At 41.9% G+C, this 23,912-nt stretch overlaps 1 protein-coding gene across 1 annotated transcript in view; it reads left to right on the forward strand.

Moving 5' to 3' along the window:
* LOC120559089 (IQ motif and SEC7 domain-containing protein 2-like) overlaps positions 1–23,912 on the forward strand; it is a 112,664-nt gene that overhangs the window by 83,360 nt on the left and 5,392 nt on the right. Inside the window, exons 8-14 of the mRNA XM_039800512.1 lie at positions 634–1,494; positions 4,933–5,091; positions 9,572–9,694; positions 10,548–10,764; positions 17,605–17,730; positions 17,966–18,065; positions 23,663–23,824. Coding sequence (XP_039656446.1) covers positions 634–1,494; positions 4,933–5,091; positions 9,572–9,694; positions 10,548–10,764; positions 17,605–17,730; positions 17,966–18,065; positions 23,663–23,824 — 1,748 coding nt within the window. The remainder of the gene's footprint in view (positions 1–633; positions 1,495–4,932; positions 5,092–9,571; positions 9,695–10,547; positions 10,765–17,604; positions 17,731–17,965; positions 18,066–23,662; positions 23,825–23,912) is intronic.

Raw genomic sequence — 23,912 nt, forward strand, 5'->3', positions numbered from 1 at the left:
AATGTATTTAAAAGTAGAAAACTTTACACTTCATAAGGTTTCGTATTTATAACACGGGGTTTATGAATCGGATTGACTTGTCGTCCAGACTTTGAGGAGCCCTGCACTAAACTAACGATATAGCCAACGTTACGTGTGTTAGCTTAACTTACAGACAGATATTTGACTTGATAACTAAATGTTTGCTGCGACATAACTTCTGACATAACATTATCTTAGTGTCTCTCCATTCTCTCTGCTGATTCCTCAAATCGATTTCCACTGTTTTCTTCCTAAAAACTCAGTTTTTGGGGTTGGCAGCTTATAAAATCTCATATTCTGGGTTCTTGACCCTGATGGTCGTGAATATCAGCACACAGCATCTTTTAGACATGTTTCTGTTGTTAGCTAGCAGACGGAATAAAGAGGAGGAAACCTTCACACAGTACAAGTCAACGGAGAGAGGAGAGATGTTCCTCCTTCGGTGGGCGTGGCTTTCAGAGTTTGAAGCGATGCGTCTCTATTAATGTAATATGTTAAATGTTGAAGGAGTCCGCTGCTTTACACTCTTCATGTCTGGAACAAGATTCAAGACTCCCTTTATTGTCATTCAGCAAAACACAGAAATATAAAGCATGAGCTTTTGTTGTTCAGGTCGGAGCGCGGCTCCATCGGACGGCTGGTGTACGAGCAGGAGGCGCCGGGCGGAGAGCCGGAGAGGAGGGGGGGAGGAGGCGATGGAGAGAGCGGCGAGGATGAGCGAGGAGGCGGAGGAGGAGGAGGGAGCAGCGAAGCCGACTCTCCTCAGGGAACCATCAAACACAAACCAAACGGCCGCTCGGTCGCCACGGCCCAGGGACAGACGCGCAGCCCCGCCAGCGCCCCACTAGCGATGCCGTCGGCGCGAGCACTGCCGCCACACCCACTGCCTCACCCCCACCCTCAGCCCCACCCGCCGCCCATCCCCCACCTCCCCACCATCCTCCATCACCACCCGCAGTTTAGCACGCCACACGTCCTGCACATGCACCATGTCCACACCGGCGGCGCCCCGTACGTTCCGCACCCTCAACACTTCTCCCAGCACCACTACCACCACCTGCACCACCAACCCTTCCCCCACGGTTACCCAGAAGCCCCCTCTTCCCCGCTGCCCTCCCATGTCCCTCCGCTCACGCCGCTGCCGCCGCCGCTCACGCCCTCGCCACTCTCCTCGTCCTCCTCCAACATGGAGGCGCCGCACCACCACCCGCTGCTGCACCACCACCTGCTCTGCTCCGACGGAGACAATGAGAGTGTCAACTCCACCACCACCAACTCCAACGACGACACCACCGTCAACAACTGCAGCTCCGGCTCCTCGTCCCGGGACAGCCTGCGGGAGCCGGCGGGCGGCCCTGCAGCGGGGAAACAGACCTATCAGAGAGAGAGCCGCCACAGCTGGGACTCCCCCGCCTTCAACAACGACGTGGTGCAGCGCCGGCAGTACCGCATCGGACTCAACCTCTTCAACAAGTACGTACGAGTGCGTTTGTCTGAACCTGATCATAATAATCCCTCACTTAACAAGCAATATATTCCAGCTACTATTATGATCTTTTTAAACCAATATCTTAAGATATGTAACAATATAAAAAAGTGTGATGTCAAATTCACATGATCAAAAGCCGTCTTGGTTCATCTTTCCACTGTTCCATCAATCCACTGTTCCATCAATCACCACTCTGGTTTGGTTGAAATAAACCCTTAATTCACCCATTTACATGTGGAAATATGCTGTCTCTATACACGCTAAAAGTCCTGATTATTTACATGGAGTCTGGTGGAGATATGCTGGCTCTATACACGCTAAAAGTCCTGATTATTTACATGGAGTCCGGTGGAAATATGCTGGCTCTATACACGCTAAAAGTCCTGATTATTTACATGGAGTCTGGTGTAAATATGCTGGCTCTATACACGCTAAAAGTAGTGATTGTTTACATGGAGTCTGGTGGAGATATGCTGGCTCTATACACGCTAAAAGTCCTGATTATTTACATGGAGTCCGGTGGAAATATGCTGGCTCTATACACGCTAAAAGTCCTGATTATTTACATGGAGTCTGGTGTAAATATGCTGGCTCTATACACGCTAAAAGTAGTGATTGTTTACATGGAGTCCGGTGGAAATATGCTGGCTCTATACACGCTAAAAGTCCTGATTATTTACATGGAGTCTGGTGGAGATATGCTGGCTCTATACACGCTAAAAGTCCTGATTATTTACATGGAGTCTGGTGGAGATATGCTGGCTCTATACACGCTAAAAGTCCTGATTATTTACATGGAGTCTGGTGGAGATATGCTGGCTCTATACACGCTAAAATTAGTGATTATTTACATGGAGTCTGGTGGAGTTTGGTGATGGTGATTTCGGGGCTGTTTCATGTTAAACTAAAAGGATCTTACTCTTTAACTAAAAGGTCTATCTCTGTAGGGATCCATCCCATAATGTTGTCAGACACTTAGAATAATAATCTGAGTCTGTCAGCAGCAACAGAACGTTTAGTGGTGCTGAACATTAGTCCTGTAGGGTTACATTACAGCTTGGTTCTAGTTTAATACTGGACCAGTTTCACAGATTGTTGTTCACATCAGACACTCAGACACAGAAACATGGAGACATAGGGCCCTATCTTGCACTCAGCGCAATTGCCTTTGTACACCGACGCATGTATCATTCCTATTTTGCACCCGACGCACAGCGGACTTTTCCCTCCACAGACGCACGTCGGTAAATTAGGGAATGTATTTGCGCTCCAGGGGGCGGTTCAGCGAAAAGAGGAGGCGTGTTCCGGCGCAAACGCTACTTTGTCCTATTTTGCAGTTTCAGAAAACAATTCCGCCACTTACCAGGAAAAACCTGGTCTAAAGTCAGTAGCGCGTTATTCAGATGCTATTTTAGGGACGAATGCTTGGCCACAATGTAGCGTGTGCACAACGCGCATACACTTCTCTCATTTACAGCAGTTCCCATTTTTTCAAACCATACATAATTACAAAGAAAAATATTACTGAAAATGTGCTTCAGGTGTTTGGATAGATCAGGAGGCACTTTACAGTACAGTCCTCAAAAAGTTGCAGCATTCTTTGTGGCTTGTTGTGTTTCACACATTTCCATGAATCATGGATGTGTTGATGACATAAATGAGGAAATATTAGAGGAATTAAGGAGACGTGATGTTGAACTATGGTGGGATTGGACACTCCGGCGGAATCTGGTGAATCTGGAGTAATGCGTGATGTGCTCCTGGTGGAGCGGGTGGACGGAGATGGAGTGGGGGGGGGGGGAGGAAGGGGCACAACAGGTGCAGGTGGTGCGTTTGGAGGCCCACGCTCCATGGCAGCAGCAATCCTCTCCAGACTTGAGGAGATGCGCCGAGAGGCCGCAGCAACATCGCCACCCGGTCAAGACGGGCATTTATTACTTTGCCGCATCCCGGACAGCTCCGCTGGCGTGCGCCGGGCAAATCCGCCATCATAATAGCAATCCGCCATGGAACAAGCGCGTCTGCTCTTAAAGGGAATGTGAGATGACGCTCTGATTGGTTATTTTCACGTTACGCCCAAACCACACCTAGCTACTTCAGACCAACCCATTTTAGGTTTGCGTCGGGCGCAAGAGTCATTTATCCCGCCGGTATCATAGCAACAGCGCCAGAGATCCGCCCACAAAGCTACTTGCGTTTGGCGTCTTATTCATACTTGCGTTTCAGATCGTTAAAATAGGGCCCATAGAGTTAGTGTTTCGTCAGACGAGACGAGACTAAATATGTTCGTCAACGACCTTTTTTTTCATGACTAAGACGAGACGATGACGAGACTGCGCCAATGTCCAAAAACGCTGACTAAGACTAAATTAACGAGCATTATTGTTGACGAAAAAAGACGAGACTAAAATGTTTTGCATAAAATAAAAACTAAGATAAAATCTCTCTTCATTTTCGTCTACAATCGTCTCTACTTTTTCATCATGATAGAATATTCAGCTGTTACCGAGACCCGGTGCTACGGCACCGACAGGTGCCCTAACGACCGTTATCTACCGGACCGAATAGCAACGCAGATTTCGGTGCCACTTAAATGCCTGCGCTTCTCTCTGATGCTCCTAAACGGACGTTAGAGTCAACCGAAACATCGCTGCATGGGGCGCTAGTTAACACTACATTTGGCAGCAGGTAACGTTAGCATACAGTTAGCTAGCAGTTGGAGTAAACACGGTTACAATCATTGACATATATAAAAGGGTTACAATGCTGACAGCTAAACGGTGTAAAGGTTTGTCTCTATTTCACTGTGGAGGATTCCAACACGAGACGTACGACAGTCTGTAGCTGCCGTTGTCTGAAAAACAACACGTGTTGCGTTCACTTGAAATACGCCTCGCCAGTTTCGTGCTGCATTTATTTTATTGTAAAATATCCTTTTCCAATGCAGTGGTTGTTTTTGTCGTTTACTGGTGAAATAAGGAAGAGGCTCAATATTTATATAACTTTATATAATTTATTTATTTTTATAACTATTTGACTGAAATGGTTATCAGAAATAATTTATTTAAAAAAAGACTAAAATGTTTTGACTAAAACTTGACTAAAATGACTTTTAGTCGACTAAAATTCGACTAAGATACCTTGAGTTCTCTTTTGACTAAAACTAGACTAAAATGACGAGACTTTTAGTCGACTAAAACTTGACTAACAAAAATGTTTGGCACAAGACTAAGACTAAGACTAAATTAAAAATAGGTGACAAAATTAACACTACATAGAGTCCAGGATGAAAATTACTGAAGTAACCTTTTAAGATGTGTAACATGACATTCTTGATAGATAAAACAAACATGGTTGCCGTATTTGGTCAAAGGTTGCAGTTTAATATTGTTTTGTATCTTCATGTCTTGTCTGGGCTGCAGGAAGCCGGAGAAGGGGATCCAGTACTTGATCGAGCGAGGCTTTGTGTCAGACACGCCAGTGGGCATCGCCAGGTTCATCCTGGAGAGGAAAGGGCTGAGCCGCCAGATGATCGGAGAGTTCCTGGGCAGCCGGTCGCAGTTCAACAAGGACGTCCTTGAGTGAGTGACACATGCACATCATCCTGACTGTTGGTGTACATCTCTCTATTGAGTGTTGAAGTCACAGCTGATGGTTTTGTGTACTGTGTACATCTCAGAGCAAAACCTTCTCATTCCCATCACGTCACAAAGCGACCCTTGGTCAGGTGCCTTTGGCGTTTGTTACTGACGCAAAAAGTCTCCTTTGGCATCACTATTTGATGCTCTGGGACGCTTAACTGACATGCGTCAATGTATAACAACGAACAACGAACGATAATGAGAAACCCTGCACCCTAACTACAGTGTTTTGATTGACTGAAGATTTCAAGGTAATATTTCGGTCTCCCTGAAACTTCTGTTATTTGTAAAATTGGCACCTAGGAAAACCACGACAAAGTGGCGTCACGAACAGGTTTTAAAAACACTTTTAGACCAGGCCGTACGTCAACTCTGGATGTTCAGCGCTAAAGGGAGATTGAGGAGCTGTATGATATGAAAAGGCTTGTTCCTGTGTGTCTCCCAAAATAAGATAACGTCCACCATGGGCGTAACTTTGGGTTCAACACTGGGGGAGGGGGGGCTGAGATTACCACTATCTAGTGAGGCCATTTGTTTTAGCATTGGGGGGGAACAAACTCAAAATCAATTTTGAGCATCAAACACTTCATTTCCTGTATTCTGGTGATTTTTTTCTGCAACAATCTGGACGGAGGGTTGGCCCTAGAGGATAGATACCCGACCCGCGTCCAACGGGACCCGACAGGCCGGGCCGGGTTCGGACAGCTCTTTACAAATGATGTTGGGGGTTCGGCCCAATCCACACTCTAGTTGGCCCCAAAAGGGTCGCACACAGAGGTGGGCAGTTGTGTGAAAAAAATGTTCTTTCCTTGCCAATTACATTTAATGGAGAAAGCCAACCACTTGTGTTTTAAAGATATTTGGGGGGTTGCACTGGTCATTGGGGGGTTGTAACCCCCCCCCCATCCCCCCTGTAAATTATGCCTATGCCGTCCACACATACAGTGAAGACATAGTTGAAGAAACAACACACCTAAGGCTCTACTTGAGTTTGGTCAGGCGGACTTAGTTCTCTGTCTGTGCTGAGGTGTTTGGGTTCATGATATAGGTAAGCCTTGGTGTTTACGGGTTAGGGTTAGGGTTAACCCTAGGCCTACGATATCTGTGTTTCTATTGAAGATTCAGCTCCTGTTGTCTTTTTCAAAGTTTCTATATCAGAACATTTGGGTTTCTTTCAACCAAAGTGCCCAAAAGTAACACGGAAGGTTCCATGAAACGCTCTTCACAAGTAAAATTAAGGAACAGTTTACTACTTTTATTGAATTTTAGGTATTTTATGTACTTTGATAGAATTATTCTGACTTCACTTTGACAGTCTGTGATTATCCTTTGATCTTAAATATTAGTCGAAATTATTCATATTTTCTGGTTTTTTAACTCAAAAGTTAGATATAATTTCATATAGGCTATGAGGTATATTGACCATAAATTCCAAAATTGAGTGTAAAACTAGTGGTAATAAGTTGTTGTTAGTGTGTACCGATGGAAGTGGAAAATAAACGTCGAAAATGTCGAAAAATGCTACAAAAACGTTAGAATAAAAAAGTTGAAGAGACAAAAACGCAGCAAAATTTGTGACAAAAGTGTCCAAAAAAGTGTTAATTTTTTGGACCCGGAAGGACAACACAAGGGTAACACCTCCAGCGTGAGTTGAAATACTCTTTCAAAGAGACAGTTGGGACCACACTACACAAACATGCATTGTGGTTAAACTGTTCTGCTTAATCCTAAAATCTCCTTGATGGAAACTTTCATTTAATGTTTCTGTCTAAGTCATCAAAGTCTTTAAAAGAGCTTCTTTAAAAGATGAGACAGGACTCAGCACAGTGTCTTTAACACTGAGGGCCCTATTTTAACGATCTGAAACGCAAGTATGAAACGCCAAACGCACGTAGCTTTGTGGGCGGATCTCGGGCGCTGTTGCTATGATACCGGTGGGATAAATGAGTCTTGCGCCCGACGCAAATCTTAAATGGGTTGGTCTGAAGTAGCTAGGTGTGGTTTGGGCGTAACGTGAAAATATCCAATCAGAGCGTCATCTCACATTCCCTTTAAGAGCAGGCGCGCTTGTTCCATGGCGGATTGCTATTATGATGGCGGATTTGCCTGGCGCACGCCAGCGGGAGCTGTCCGGGAGGCGGCAAAGTAATAAATGCCCGTCTTGACCGGGTGGCGATGTTGCTGCTCCTCTCGGGCGCATCTCCTCAAGTCTGGAGAGGATTGCCTCAGCCATGGAGCGTGGGCCTCCAAACGCACCACCTGCTCCTGTTGTGCCCCTTCCTCCTCCCCCCACTCCATCTCCATCTCCATCCACCTGCTCCACCAGGAGCACATCGCCACTCCCGGACCAGATCCCACCGTAGTTCAACATCATGTCTCCTTAATTCCTCTAATACTTCCTCATTTATGTCATCAACACATCCATGATTCATGGAAATGTGTAAAACACAACAAGCCACAAAGAATGCTGCGACTTTTTGAGGACTGTACTGTAAAGTGTCTCCTGATCTATCCAAACACCTGAAGCACATTTTCAGTAATATTTTTCCCTGTAATTATGTATGGTTTTCAAAAATGGGAACTGCTGTAGATGAGAGAAGTGTATGCGCGTTGTGCACACGCTACATCATGGCCAAGCATGCGCCCCTAAAATAGCATCTGAATAACGCGCTACTGACTTTAGACTAGCGCCACTGACTTTAGACTAGCGCTACTGACTTTAGACTAGCACCACTGACTTTAGACTAGCACCACTGACTTTAGACTAGTACCACTAACTTTAGACTAGCACCACTGACTTTAGACTAGTACCACTAACTTTAGACTAGCACCACTGACTTTAGACTAGCACCACTGACTTTAGACTAGCACCACTAACTTTAGACTAGCACCACTGACTTTAGACTAGCACCACTGACTTTAGACTAGCACCACTGACTTTAGACTAGTAACACTGACTTTAGACTAGTAACACTGACTTTAGACTAGTAACACTGACTTTAGACTAGCACCACTGACTTTAGACTAGCACCACTGACTTTAGACTAGTACCACTGACTTTAGACTAGTACCACTGACTTTACCACTGACTTTAGACTAGCACCACTGACTTTAGACTAGTACCACTGACTTTAGACTAGCACCACTAACTTTAGACTAGCACCACTGACTTTAGACTAGCACCACTGACTTTAGACTAGCACCACTGACTTTACCACTGACTTTAGACTAGCACCACTGACTTTAGACTAGCTCCACTGACTTTAGACTAGCACCACTGACTTTAGACTAGCTCCACTGACTTTAGACTAGCACCACTGACTTTAGACTAGCACCACTGACTTTAGACTAGCACCACTGACTTTACCACTGACTTTAGACTAGCACCACTGACTTTAGACTAGCACCACTGACTTTAGACTAGTACCACTGACTTTAGACTAGCGCCACTGACTTTAGACTAGCGCCACTGACTTTAGACTAGCACCACTGACTTTACCACTGACTTTAGACTAGCACCACTGACTTTAGACTAGCACCACTGACTTTAGACTAGTACCACTGACTTTAGACTAGCGCCACTGACTTTAGACTAGCGCCACTGACTTTAGACTAGCACCACTGACTTTAGACTAGCGCTACTGACTTTAGACTAGCACCACTGACTTTAGACTAGTACCACTAACTTTAGACTAGCACCACTGACTTTAGACTAGCACCACTGACTTTAGACTAGCGCCACTGACTTTAGACTAGCACCACTGACTTTAGACTAGCGCTACTGACTTTAGACTAGCACCACTGACTTTAGACTAGCGCTTCTGACTTTAGACTAGCACCATTGACTTCAGACTAGCACCACTGACTTTAGACTAGCACCACTGACTTTAGACCAGGTTTTTCCTGGTAAGTGGCGGAATTGTTTTCTGAAACTGCAAAACACGCCTCCTCTTTTCGCTGAACCGCCCCCGGGAGCGCAAATACATTCCCTAATTTACCGACGTGCGTCTGTGGAGGGAAAAGTCCGCTGTGCGTCGGGTGTAAAATAGGAATGATACATGCTTCGGTGTACAAAGGCAATTGCGCTAAAAACAAGGAAAGCTACATTTCTGCTTATATTAAGTTAGACTAGAATCCTGTCTCAGTCTTTAAAAGCTCACCGTAAAAAGAAACACTGAAAAGTACAGATCAAAGTGAGGAGTTGTGGAGACGGTGATGTTGTAAGAGTAAGTATGTTGGGAGAATGAAAATAGATTTATTAAGTGCGAGGGGAAGAGTCAGCTGGGAGTTTAGAGAGGTTTAGTCTCTTAAAAAACACTGCAAATTCCGGCAAAATTTAAGGAAACAATTGAGTAAAAGTCCTTTGTGACTTGTGTGTGAGAGTTAAGCTGACGCTGATCCATGTTCTCTGGTTCTGCAGCTGTGTTCTGGACGAGATGGATTTCTCCGGGATGGATCTGGACGATGCTCTGAGGAAGTTCCAGGCTCAGATTAAAGTTCAGGGTGAAGCTCAGCGGGTGGAGCGGCTGGTGGAAGCCTTCAGGTACTGAACTGCACCACATGTTTGATTCCCAGAGAGGATTCAGTGAAGGGTTCCCACTGACATCTTATTTAGTAGCTAAAACCTAAGTATGAAACATAACCTACATGAGTTGCATGCTATTTCCAGTAAAATATATCACAGTATGCAAACACTAGACACTACGCTGACATAAATATCCCAGTCTGCAGCTGCCGCTGTCTGAACAACAACACAGACCTCGTGGTGAATTCAAAGTTATTGTAAAATACCCTTTTCCCATCCAGTGGTTGTTTTTGTCATTTGACAGGAATTCACTGGTGAAATAAGTCATTGTTATTACATTTTTAATAAGTCATTTAATTTTGACCATATGGTCTTAGCAATAAACAAGCCGTTCTTTAATGTCGCCAACTGTCGTTTATTGCTCCTTTTTTCTTTTACGATACCCAACCCATATATATCCCACAATGCAATGTAGTAACAACAACGTTCATAACAGACAAACGGACAGAAACCAGGCAGCTCTGGAGCGTCAGAAGTGAGAAGAATTTACATTTCTACATTTCAAATCTATGATTTTGTCACCTGCTGACTGTTGGTCTAGTAGCTTACCTTTTCCAGTAATTTAAGCGTTATCTGGCGATGTCGCTAGAGCCGAGGTCGGCAAGGGTCACTATGGTTACGCCTCTCCAAACCGGCGAGGAGACTCTCAGGAAGTGACGATGAAAATTACAGCTCAGTGTGTAGAAAAAGATACACACTGCTGTTTATTTACACAACAGTACAGTATGAGATTTTGGACCCCACCACACGTCCCAGAGAGGATCCGGTGAAGGTTTCTGATGTTTCCTCCGTTCTCTCTCTGTCTCTGCAGTCAGCGGTACTGTGTCTGTAACCCGGTGTTGATCCGGCAGTTTCAGAATCCAGACACCATCTTCATCCTGGCTTTCGCCATCATCCTCCTCAACACGGACATGTACAGCCCCAATGTCAAGCCTGAGAGGAAGATGAAGCTGGAGGACTTCATCAAGAACCTGCGGGGTCAGTCATTCATCTTCTCTTCAGTCAGGCATTTCTCTAAACCAATCAGAGTCGTCTCAAGCGGCGCTGAGCTCCAGACGCAGCGACGGCGGCTCTGCTAAATAGTCTCAGGAAGGAACTGGTTCTGGTGGAACATTTGCACCCCGCAAAAGAAAACTCCTCATCCAATATTAAATGAAGTTAACTGTTGACACAATCCAGTAACGTGAGCTATTTAAATGAGCTGATACATGGTTAAACCTCATTGGCTCTTACTAGTTTATCTCCGTGTGGACTTTGTCCACAGCAACCCCACCAGTCAGTCCCAAAACCTCCAAGTTAGAGAGGAAATTATCTAAACATATTCTTTATAAAACCTCCCAGTTAGAGAGGAAATGATGTAACATATTCTTTATAAAACCTCCCAGTTAGAGATGAAATGATCTAACACATTCTTTATAAAACCTCCCAGTTAGAGAGGAAATGATCTAAACATATTCTTTATAAAACCTCCCAGTTAGAGAGGAAATGATCTAAACATATTCTTTATAAAACCTCCCAGTTAGAGAGGAAATGATCTAAACATATTCTTTATAAAACCTCTCAGAGAGGAAATGATCTAACATATTCTTTATAAAACCTCCCAGTTAGAGAGGAAATGATGTAACATATTCTTTATAAAACCTCCCAGTTAGAGATGAAATGATCTAACACATTCTTTATAAAACCTCCCAGTTAGAGAGGAAATGATCTAAACATATTCTTTATAAAACCTCCCAGTTAGAGAGGAAATGATCTAAACATATTCTTTATAAAACCTCCCAGTTAGAGAGGAAATGATCTAAACATATTCTTTATAAAACCTCTCAGAGAGGAAATGATCTAACATATTCTTTATAAAACCTCCCAGTTAGAGAGGAAATGATCTAACATATTCTTTATAAAACCTCCCAGTTAGAGAGGAAATGATCTAAACATATTCTTTATAAAACCTCCTAGTTAGAGAGGAGATGATCTAACATATTCTTTATAAAACCTCCCAGTTAGAGAGGAAATGATCTAACATATTCTTTATAAAACCTCCCAGTTAGAGAGGAAATGATCTAACATATTCTTTATAAAACCTCCCAGTTAGAGAGGAAATTATCTAACATATTCTTTATAAAACCTCCCAGTTAGAGAGGAAATGACCTAAACATATTCTTTATAAAGCCTCCCAGTTAGAGAGGAAATGATCTAAACATATTCTTTATAAAACCTCCCAGTTAGAGAGGAAATTACCTAAACATATTCTTTATAAAACCTCCCAGTTAGAAAGGAAATTATCTAAACATATTCTTTATAAAACCTCCCAGTTAGAGGAAATGATCTAAACATATTCTTTATAAAACCTCCCAGTTAGAGAGGAAATGATCTAACATATTCTTTATAAAACCTCTCAGTTAGAGAGGAAATGATCTAACATATTCTTTATAAAAACCTCCCAGTTAGAGAGGAAATGATCTAACATATTCTTTATAAAACCTCCCAGTTAGAGAGGAAATGATCTAACATATTCTTTATAAAAACCTCCCAGTTAGAGAGGAAATGATCTAACATATTCTTTATAAAACCTCTCAGTTAGAGAGGAAATGATCTAACATATTCTTTATAAAAACCTCCCAGTTAGAGAGGAAATGATCTAACATATTCTTTATAAAACCTCCTAGTTAGAGAGGAGATGATCTAACATATTCTTTATAAAACCTACCAGTTAGAGAGGAAATGATCTAACATATTCTTTATAAAACCTCCCAGTTAGAGAGGAAATGATCTAACATATTCTTTATAAAACCTCCCAGTTAGAGAGGAAATTATCTAACATATTCTTTATAAAACCTCCCAGTTAGAGAGGAAATGACCTAAACATATTCTTTATAAAGCCTCCCAGTTAGAGAGGAAATTACCTAAACATATTCTTTATAAAACCTCCCAGTTAGAAAGGAAATTATCTAAACATATTCTTTATAAAACCTCCCAGTTAGAGGAAATGATCTAAACATATTCTTTATAAAACCTCCCAGTTAGAGAGGAAATGATCTAACATATTCTTTATAAAACCTCTCAGTTAGAGAGGAAATGATCTAACATATTCTTTATAAAAACCTCCCACTTAGAGAGGAAATGATCTAACATATTCTTTATAAAACCTCCCAGTTAGAGAGGAGATGATCTAACATATTCTTTATAAAAACCTCCCAGTTAGAGAGGAAATGATCTAACATATTCTTTATAAAACCTCCCAGTTAGAGAGGAAATGATCTAACATATTCTTTATAAAACCTCCCAGTTAGAGAGGAGATGATCTAACATATTCTTTATAAAACCTCCCAGTTAGAGAGGAAATGATCTAACATATTCTTTATAAAACCTCCCAGTTAGAGAGGAAATGATCTAACATATTCTTTATAAAACCTCCCAGTTAGAGAGGAGATGATCTAACATATTCTTTATAAAACCTCTCAGTTAGAGAGGAAATGATCTAACATATTCTTTATAAAAACCTCCCAGTTAGAGAGGAAATGATCTAACATATTCTTTATAAAACCTCCTAGTTAGAGAGGAGATGATCTAACATATTCTTTATAAAACCTACCAGTTAGAGAGGAAATGATCTAACATATTCTTTATAAAACCTCCCAGTTAGAGAGGAAATGATCTAACATATTCTTTATAAAACCTCCCAGTTAGAGAGGAAATTATCTAACATATTCTTTATAAAACCTCCCAGTTAGAGAGGAAATGACCTAAACATATTCTTTATAAAGCCTCCCAGTTAGAGAGGAAATTACCTAAACATATTCTTTATAAAACCTCCCAGTTAGAAAGGAAATTATCTAAACATATTCTTTATAAAACCTCCCAGTTAGAGGAAATGATCTAAACATATTCTTTATAAAACCTCCCAGTTAGAGAGGAAATGATCTAACATATTCTTTATAAAACCTCTCAGTTAGAGAGGAAATGATCTAACATATTCTTTATAAAAACCTCCCACTTAGAGAGGAAATGATCTAACATATTCTTTATAAAAACCTCCCACTTAGAGAGGAAATGATCTAAACATATTCTTTATAAAACCTCCCAGTTAGAGAGGAAATGATCTAAACATATTCTTTATAAAACCTCTCAGAGAGGAAATGATCTAACATATTCTTTATAAAACCTCCCAGTTAGAGAGGAGATGATCTAACATATTCTTTATAAAACCTCCCAGTTAGAGAGGAAATGATCTAACATATTCTTTATAAAACCTCCCAGTTAGAGAGGAAATGATCTAACATATTCTTTATAAAACCTCCCAGTTAGAGAGGAAATGATCTAACATATTCTTTATAAAACCTCCCAGTTAGAGAGGAGATGATCTAACATATTCTTTATAAAACCTCCCAGTTAGAGAGGAAATGATCTAACATATTCTTTATAAAACCTCCCAGTTAGAGAGGAAATGATCTAACATATTCTTTATAAAACCTCCCAGTTAGAGGAAATGATCTAAACATATTCTTTATAAAACCTCCCAGTTAGAGAGGAAATGATCTAACATATTCTTTATAAAACCTCCCAGTTAGAGAGGAGATGATCTAACATATTCTTTATAAAACCTCCCAGTTAGAGAGGAAATTATCTAACATATTCTTTATAAAACCTCCCAGTTAGAGAGGAAATGATCTAACATATTCTTTATAAAACCTCCCAGTTAGAGAGGAAATGATCTAACATATTCTTTATAAATCTTTATAATCATTCCCTGAAATAACCGAGCAGGTCTGTCTTGTTGAACCGTCCACATCTTCAGAACTTGATATTTTCAGCGTGTAGCTCGCTAGCTACAAGTTTGCTGTTGTTTCCTGAAGAGAATGGAGTTTGAGAACAGAAACACACGGAGAGAGGGGGGGCATCCAAAAATGAACTGTGGTTGAGTCAGCCCAGAACCAAATGTAGAAACAGGAGGCGGTGGGAAAAAAAACAGGAAAATAAGTAAAAGTCTAATTTACAGACTTTACGAGAGCGTTGAAGTAAAGGACTGTGTTGGGAGTACAACGTGACGTTGCCCTGATTAGACTAGAATAACTGTAGGCCTAATTATTACACAACTCGCAGAACAGAAGTCATACCAACAGGTATGCAAATCTTTATTAGTAAGTTTTTTTTTTTTTTTTTTTTTTTTTTTTTTTTTTTTTTTTTTTTTTTTTTTTTTTTTTTTTTTTTTTTTTTTTTTTTTTTAAAAAAAAATAAAAATTTGTAAAATAACGTGTGTGTCTGTGTGTTTTTTTGTGGGGGGGTTTTTTTTTTTTTTTTTTTTTTTTTTTTTTTTTTTTTTTTTTTTTTTTTTTTTTTTTTTTTTTTTTTTTTTTTTTTTTGTGTGTTGTGTGTTTTGTTTTGTGTGTTTTTGTGTGTGTGTGTGTTTTTGTGTGTTTGTTTTTTTGTGTTTTTTTTTTTTTGTTTTTTTTTTTTTTTTTGTGTGTGTGTTTTTTTTTTTTTTTTTTTTTTTTTTTTTTTTTTTTTTTTTTTTTTTTTTTTTTTTTTTTTTTTTTTGTTTTTTTTTTTTTTTTTTTTTTTTTTTTTTTTTTTTTTCCCCCCACACAACCCCCCCCCCCACCCCCCCCCCCCTCCCTCCCCAACAAAAAAAAAAAAAAAAAAACCCCCCCCAACCAACCACCCCCCCCCCCCCCCCGCAGGCGGGGGGTGAAAAGAATTTTTTTTGAAAGAAGCAAAAAAAAACGGTAAGACCTGCACACATCTGGACAAGACCCGCACACATCTGGACACCCAGTGTGAAGTTGCTGTAACTGTGTGTGGGTAACTCCAGCTGTTAGGGTTAGGAAGACGATGGGAGGTTGAGTTCAAACACTTCTGAGGAACCAACACTTGTTTACACTTTGAGATTTAGAGTCATTTAGCGTAACGTCTGGGCGTAGCTGCATCCCTTTCAGCCACAACAGTGGAGTAATGTAACTGAGTACATGTACTCCAGTACTGTAACTAAGTACATGTACTCCAGTACTGTACTTGAGTCCAAATGTTGAGCTACTTGTACTTTACTTGAGTCTTTTCTGTTCATGCCACTTTCTACTTCTCCTTCAGAGAGAAATATTGTACTTTTTACTCCACTACATTCATCTGTTCCAGCTTTAGTTACTAGTTACTTTAGTTACGCGGCTACATTCATCTGTTCCAGCTTTAGTTACTAGTTACTTTAGTTACTCGGCTACATTCATCTGTTCCAGCTTTAGTTACTAGTTACTTTAGTTACTCGGCTACATTCATCTGTTACAGCTTTAGTTACTAGTTACTTTAGTTACTCCACTACATTCATCTGTTACAGCTTTAGTTACTAGTTACTTTAGTTACTCCACTACATTCATCTGTTATAGCTTTAGTTACTAGTTACTTTAGTTACTCCGCTACATTCATCTGTTACAGCTTTAGTTACTAGTTACTTTAGTTACTCCACTACATTCATCTGTTACAGCTTTAGTTACTAGTTACTTTAGTTACTACACTACATTCATCTGTTATAGCTTTAGTTACTAGTTACTTTAGTTACTCCACTACATTCATCTGTTACAGCTTTAGTTACTAGTTACTTTAGTTACTCCACTACATTCATCTGTTCCAGCTTTAGTTACTAGTTACTTTAGTTACTCCACTACATTCATCTGTTCCAGCTTTAGTTACTAGTTACTTTAGTTACTCCTCTACATTCATCTGTTCCAGCTTTAGTTACTAGTTACTTTAGTTACTCCACTACATTCATCTGTTACAGCTTTAGTTACTAGTTACTTTAGTTACTCCTCTACATTCATCTGTTACAGCTTTAGTTACTAGTTACTTTAGTTACTCCTCTACATTCATCTGTTACAGCTTTAGTTACTAGTTACTTTAGTTACTCCGCTACATTCATCTGTTACAGCTTTAGTTACTAGTTACTTTAGTTACTCCACTATATTCATCTGTTATAGCTTTAGTTACTAGTTACTTTAGTTACTCCACTACATTCATCTGTTACAGCTTTAGTTACTAGTTACTTTAGTATCTCCACTACATTCATCTGTTACAGCTTTAGTTACTAGTTACTTTAGTTACTCCTCTACATTCATCTGTTACAGCTTTAGTTACTAGTTACTTTAGTTACTCGGCTACATTCATCTGTTACAGCTTTAGTTACTAGTTACTTTAGTTACTCCGCTACATTCATCTTTTACAGCTTTAGTTACTAGTTACTTTAGTTACTCCACTACATTCATCTGTTATAGCTTTAGTTACTAGTTACTTTAGTTACTCCACTACATTCATCTGTTACAGCTTTAGTTACTAGTTACTTTAGTTACTCCACTACATTCATCTGTTACAGCTTTAGTTACTAGTTACTTTAGTTACTCCACTACATTCATCTGTTCCAGCTTTAGTTACTAGTTACTTTAGTTACTCCACTACATTCATCTGTTACAGCTTTAGTTACTAGTTACTTTAGTTACTCCTCTACATTCATCTGTTACAGCTTTAGTTACTAGTTACTTTAGTTACTCCTCTACATTCATCTGTTACAGCTTTAGTTACTAGTTACTTTAGTTACTCCGCTACATTCATCTGTCTCAGCTTTAGTTACTAGTTACTTTGGTTACTAGTTACTTTAGTTACTCCACTACATTCATCTGTCTCAGCTTTAGTTACTAGTTACTTTGGTTACTAGTTACTTTACACATTAAGATTTCTGCATACAGAACACATGTAGTTTATAAAATCTGATGTTTGATTACGAATGAAACTGTGTGTGTGTGTGTTCGGTGTGTGTGTGTGTGTGTATGTGTGTGTGTGTGTGTGTGTGTGTGTGTGTGTGTGTGTGTGTGTGTGTGTGTGTGTACCAGGTGCTGTCTCTGCCTCACCGCAGGTTGGTGTGCTGCTGTCAGCTGTTCGAGGTTCCCGATCCGAACCGAGGTCAGCGGAGCGGCGTCCACCAGAGAGAAGTCTTCCTGTTCAACGACCTGCTCATGGTAATCTATACTTACTGCATGTGCGTGCGTGCGTGCGTGCGTGCGTGCGTGCGTGCGTGCGTGCGTGTGCGTTTGTGCGTAATGTAAAGCAGTGTAATCAGTATGTACTGTATTCTAGTATTTATCACTGTCAGCAGCATATGGAAACAGGTGTTCATGTCCTGTAAGAAAAATGTCTTTCTGTTCGTCTTCATTCCGTGACGTTTTTATCTTGCCTGTCTTTCCTCGTCCTCAGGTGACGAAGATCTTCCAGAAGAAGAAGAGTTCAGTCACGTACAACTTCAGACAATCGTTTCCTCTGGTGGACATGCAGGTCCACACCTTCCAGAACACCTGTAAGCACCGCCAGCTCTCTCTTTCTCTGTCTCTCAATGGGAGGAAAGCGTCAAAGATAATTTAATTCAAAAATGAGATTATAATAAATACATGCATACAATTCATTGAGTAAACTGAAATATATGAATTTATGGAAGAAAAAAATCATAGTGAAAAAAACTCTCTCTTTCTCTCTCCCTCATCCATCTGCTCCGTCCATCTGTCTCAGCTTCTCTCCGTTTTATTTTTCATATCTATTTATTTTTTGCACCAGCTCAACTCCCTATTTTTACCCCACAACACACACACACACACATGCACACATGTACATGCGCATGCACATGTACTCATGCACAGACACACACACACACACACACAGAGAGACACACAGACGCAGACACGCATACACACACACACACACACACACACACACACACACACACACACTGCTGCGTTTTGGTTTAAATATGAGTATCTTCTGCTATGTCTCCGCCTGGCGTCCGTCTACACTACTGCAGCGTCTCCGAGCTCTATAACTTGAACATTTGGAGACAGTTTGGGTTTTAACCTGCGGGATGCTCAGTAGTCTGGACGCAGACGGAGACATTTGGAAACGAGGACGCACGTCACTCAGTCTAATCGGTTGTGCAACTAAATCACACGTGGGACAAAAAGTTTAGACTCTGTTCCAATCTGTAAATAATCACTTGGTAAAACCAGAAATGTTGCTCTGTCTGCCAGGCTCGTCTTTTTTTTGTTATTATTTTTTGGAGGTTTTTTTCCTTTATTATATAGTGACAGTGGATAGACTTGAAAGGGGGAGAGAGATGGGGGATGACACGCAGAAAAGGGCAGCAGGTCGGATTTGAACCTGCACCGCTGCAGGACTCAGCCTACATGAGGTGGCGATGGCGCAGTGGATATGACACGTGGCTTTGGTGCGGGAGATCCTGGTTCGATTCCCACTGCGATACATCAACCAATGTGTCCCTGAGCAAGACACTTAACCCCTAGTTGCCCCAGAGGCAAGGGACCTCTGACATATATAGCAATTGTAAGTTGCTTTGGATAAAAGCGTCAGCTAAATGACATGTAATACATGGGCCGAATGCTCTTTCTGGGTGAGCTAGACGCCGCCCCTGCCAGACTCTTCTTTAAATGTTGGTCAGCCGACAGAATGGGAAGTAGACATCCTGTGCTAATTAGGGAGGCCAATTAACTGTGAAACATGGCGCCGACGCATGGTGACACACTACGAGCCTCTCTCATGCCACACTTACTGTTAGTTTTAACTTTACTTATAAGTTGGCACTATGTCTATTGTGCTTGGATATTTCTAGTAGGGCTGGGCGATAAATCGATTTTAACAATTAATTCGAATGTGTAGTTAATGTATTGACTAAGTCCTAAACGAAGTCTAGTACTGGTTGCTAATACGGTGGATTAGGTTTAGACGTGCGCCCAGTGCGCTCATACATAGCAAACGGAGAGTTCAATGTTACAATTATCTCGCTTAAATCATCTTTGCTTCACAAGATCTTCTGCCTTCAATCCACGTGAAGCATCATCAGCAGGGTTCAGGGATGTGGGAACATATCTCCACTGCTCAACTTCCGAGTTGTCCCTGATGGTGGTTACCCTGTTTGCTACAAAGGTTTGAAATCTTCGGTCCTCATTGTTTATATACTTAAGAACTGATGTGCTGTCAGTCCAAAAGCAAGTCTTCTTTAGTGGAAGCTGGAGCTGCAACAACGGCAGCGGTGAGCTCCAAACGGGGAATGGTGACAGGTTTCAGGGGGGCCACCCGGGCTTTGCCAAATAAAAAAGCGACATGAATCCTCTCATCCATGTTCTGCATCCTCAGGTAAGTAGCCGTACCATAGCCGTTCTCGCTCGCGTCGGCAAAGTGATGCAATTGGGCGCTGACAGTCCTCCCAAATCCTTCAGGCTTCACACATCTGTGGATCTTGAAATATGCCACCTTCTCAAGATCTGTCAGCCATTTGTTCCACTTCTGCTGGAAAGCTGGAGGTATTGGATCATCCCAATCACACTTTGTCCTGCATAACTCCTGCAACAGCAGCTTGACGGGGAGTACTAGAGGTGCCAGGAATCCCAATGGATCGTAGACGGAACTGATGATGGATAGCATGCCTCGCTTGGTTGCCGGCTTCTCCTTGACTTTCAGCTTGAAGTTGAAAGTGTCCGTCTCGATACACCACTGCAAACCCAAAGCTCTGTCCAATGGCAGCTTATCCCTGTCCAGATCAAGCTCATGCAGGTTCTTGGACTTGAGATCCTCTGGGAGGCTTTGAAGCACTTCTTGACTGTTATAAGGTTCTTAACCATGGTGACTGCATCCTCTTCAGAGGGCAGACTTTTCAATAGGTCGTCCATATAGAAGTTTCAGTTGACCGATTCAATCACTTCTGTTGGAAAGTTGGCCTGGTTGTCTTCAGCGGTCTTTCTAAGAGCAAGGCAGGCGACACTGGGTGATGAAACCGCTCCAAATAAATGGACAGTCATGCGATGCTCTACAAGATCTTGCTCCAGGTTACCTTGAGGCCACCATAAGAATCTTAAGTAGTCCCAGTGTTCCTTTGCCACCTTAACCTGGTGGAACATAGCCTTTATGTCCGCCATTATGGCCACTTGTTCCTGTCTGAACCTCATAAGAACTCCAACTAACAAGCTGGTGAGGTACGGTCCTTGCAAGAGCTGACTGTTGAGCGAGACCCCTTTGTACTCTGCTCCACAGTCAAACACCACTCGTAGCTTTCTTTTCCGTGGATAGTACACGCCGTGGTGCGGGATATACCACACCTTCCCTGTTGGCATTTCCAACTGATGCTGCGGCACTTCTTCGGCATAGCCATTGCTAATGACATCAGCAAGAAAGTTGTTGTACTCCTCATGAAAGCTTGCGTCTTTCTGAAGTTTCCTTTTCAGACCAAGAACACGTTGCATGGCAACACCAAGGTTGTTAGGCATCGAAACATCTTTCCCTTTGAAAGGCAGTTGAAACGTGTAGTGTCCGTTCTGAAGCTGTGCAGAGCTTTCCATTATCTTCACAAACTTCTTTTCCTCCCTTGATATCTCTTCCTGTTCTGCAGAAGCTCGCTCATTGAAGTCGTAGTTGTACTGGCTGGTTAACAGTTCTTCAATTCTGTCAATGGCAATTCTGTTGGCATAAACCAAAGGGTGGTCGCTGCTTCCTCGTAACGGACCATTTATTACCCACCCCAGTAGGGTTCTGATCGCGTAAGGGCTGTCTTCACCTTCACGACTGTTGATCACCTCCCAAGGCTCCATCAACTTGGAGGCGTTTGTGCCAATTAACAGAACTCTCCGTTTGCTATGTATGAGCGCACTGGGCACACGTCTAAACCTAATCCACCGTATTAGCAACCAGTACTAGACTTCATTTAGGACTTAGTCAATACACTTAGGTCGAAAACTGTTTGCTTCCCAAATCAGCAACACCTGTGTCTGGGTTTCCTCTAGGCTAAATGGCCTACCTGGGCTGACCCGAAGTCAGCTGAGCCACAAAGCACATACAGCCCCCTAGTGGCACAAGGCAAAATTACATGAAATAATACAAAATGAATATGGCTCATACGGTTAACGTGGATTTGTTTAAATGACAAATCGATTTTCTCCTTAACATCCGCCGACGCTCCCCTCTGGGCTCCTGTAGCTCCGAACGGGCTCATCCCTCCCCCCGCGCGTTTGCCATAGAGATACACAAACAACATGGCAGCGACAGGGACTAACATTAATTATTTTCTTAACCAGTCGTTTCATTACTTACTTATCCGTAATCTCCGCCAAAATGCCCGGCAGCTCGCGGTGCACTGTCCCCGGCTGCGAGTCACCTATTCTGGGTAACTGAACCACCAGCTACCGCTGACCTGAAGGAGCACCATGCGGGGCACCAGAGGCGGTGTTGAGGAACTCTTTTGCGGCTCAACACATCTACTAAATGCTGCTGATACAACCGAGCTGTGACGGAGGTCTGTAGCGGCTTAAACAACTTGCAATCGCCGCTCTGTAGCACGGAGCTCTGCTTCGACGTTTGTTTTTATCGCTATGGAGGAGCTTGCTACAGGTATGCTACATTCAAGAGACCACGGGATGTTAACGTACGTTACTCAGCAACAGGTGAAAATAGGGGCAAGGTTGCGCAATAACGTTAAAATGATTTGAACTTTTAGCAAGGAACGAGAAGTGAATTACCTGTATGTGTGAAAACAGCTTTATCTCACACATCCGTTTTGTTGTTGTTGAATATATAGCCCCCCCCCCCAAAAAAATAAAAATAAAATAAAAACTGATAGGGAAAACACTCAAACCAATTTATATTTCCACAAAATTGGCATGAATAATCATAATGGTATACATGCCCCGTGTGTGTGTGTGTGTGTTTTGAACAATTTCTTTGTCATCTGCAGATTAATTTTAAGTAGGGGGAGAAAAAAATCCGATTTAAATCTTAAATTCTTTTTTTAATCAGGGATTTCTTTTTTTGGCCATATCGCCCAGCCCTAATTTCTAGATGTTTTTAAATGCTATTTATGTTTTTTATGATTGTTATTATTGACTGGATTGGCTGAGAGAGTACCAAGGGACATTGTATTTCATTGCTGTGGTACTTCGGAGAAATGAGCAGTAGCAGTAGCAGCTAAACTGAACTGTTGTGTCCGTAGCTGCACCCCTGCATCCTGATTTCTGCTGCAACCTAATCTCCCTACGGGGGTTAGGGTTAGTTAATAAACCAATAATCAAAAAACAAAAAAAGCTTCTAGTCCCAACCGTTAGTTCAGCTCCTTTTAATCAAGATGTTTATGAGCATTTCAGCTAAAGGAATCTCACAGACTCATGTCTCTCTCATGTCTTCTGTTAATATTTCATAAGACATTGTGTCACATTACAAGGTCGACATTATTCCGATGTTTGTGTCGTCTCCGAGCTGCAGTGCTGGTTGTGTATCTGTTGTTGTTGGTGTTGTTGTTGACTGCTCTGGTTCTCCAGTTGGAGCTAAATGAGACGCGGCATCCTGCGGTGATGGCTGTGACCGGAACAGATTGGCCGTATGATTCATCAGCACAATCATACATCAGCTGCCGAAGTGTGTGTTGTGTGTGTGTGTGTGTGTGTGTGTGTGTGTGTGTGTGTGTGTGTGTGTGTGTGTGTGTGTGTGTGTGTGTGTGTGTGTGTGTTTGTTGGCGTGCGTGTGTGTGTGTGTATTGTGTGCGAGGAAGGTAAGGTGTGTGTGTGACAACTTATTATTCGGTCATATCACAATAATATTCTCTAAACTGTATAACATACAGAATCAAAGGAGTCGTCTAAAACGATAAATCTTTAGAAGAAAACAGAAAAGAAAAGAAGGAAAGCCCTGGTTCTTTCATTCAGAGACTCAGACATCAAAATCTGATGGTAACATTCATGTTAGATCGCTGAAATCTATTTCTTCTGTCAAAGAAATAATCTCATCTACTGTCGGCCAACAATACGGGCTCAGCTGTTCATCTCTTCACAACGAGATTACCGTAACAGTGTGTGTGTGTGTGTGTGTGTGTGTGTGTGTGTGTGTGTGTGTGTGTGTGTTCCCCAGACTATCCCCACGGGATCCGGCTGACGTCGGCGAACCCCGGCGGAGAGAGGAAGGTGCTGATCGTCTTCACGGCTCCGAGCCAGCAGGACCGCGCTCGCTTCACGTCTGACCTGCGAGAGAGCATCGCTGAGGTCCAGGACATGGAGAAGTACCGCGTCGAGTGTGAGTGTCCTCGCCTAGTAGTAGTAGTAGTAGTAGTAGTAGTAGTAGTAGTAGTAGTAGTAGGAAACCACGATAGCAGCTTCAGTAC

The sequence above is a fragment of the Perca fluviatilis genome, chromosome 5 (genome assembly GCF_010015445.1).
Source record: "Perca fluviatilis chromosome 5, GENO_Pfluv_1.0, whole genome shotgun sequence".
NCBI lineage: Eukaryota > Metazoa > Chordata > Actinopteri > Perciformes > Percidae > Perca > Perca fluviatilis.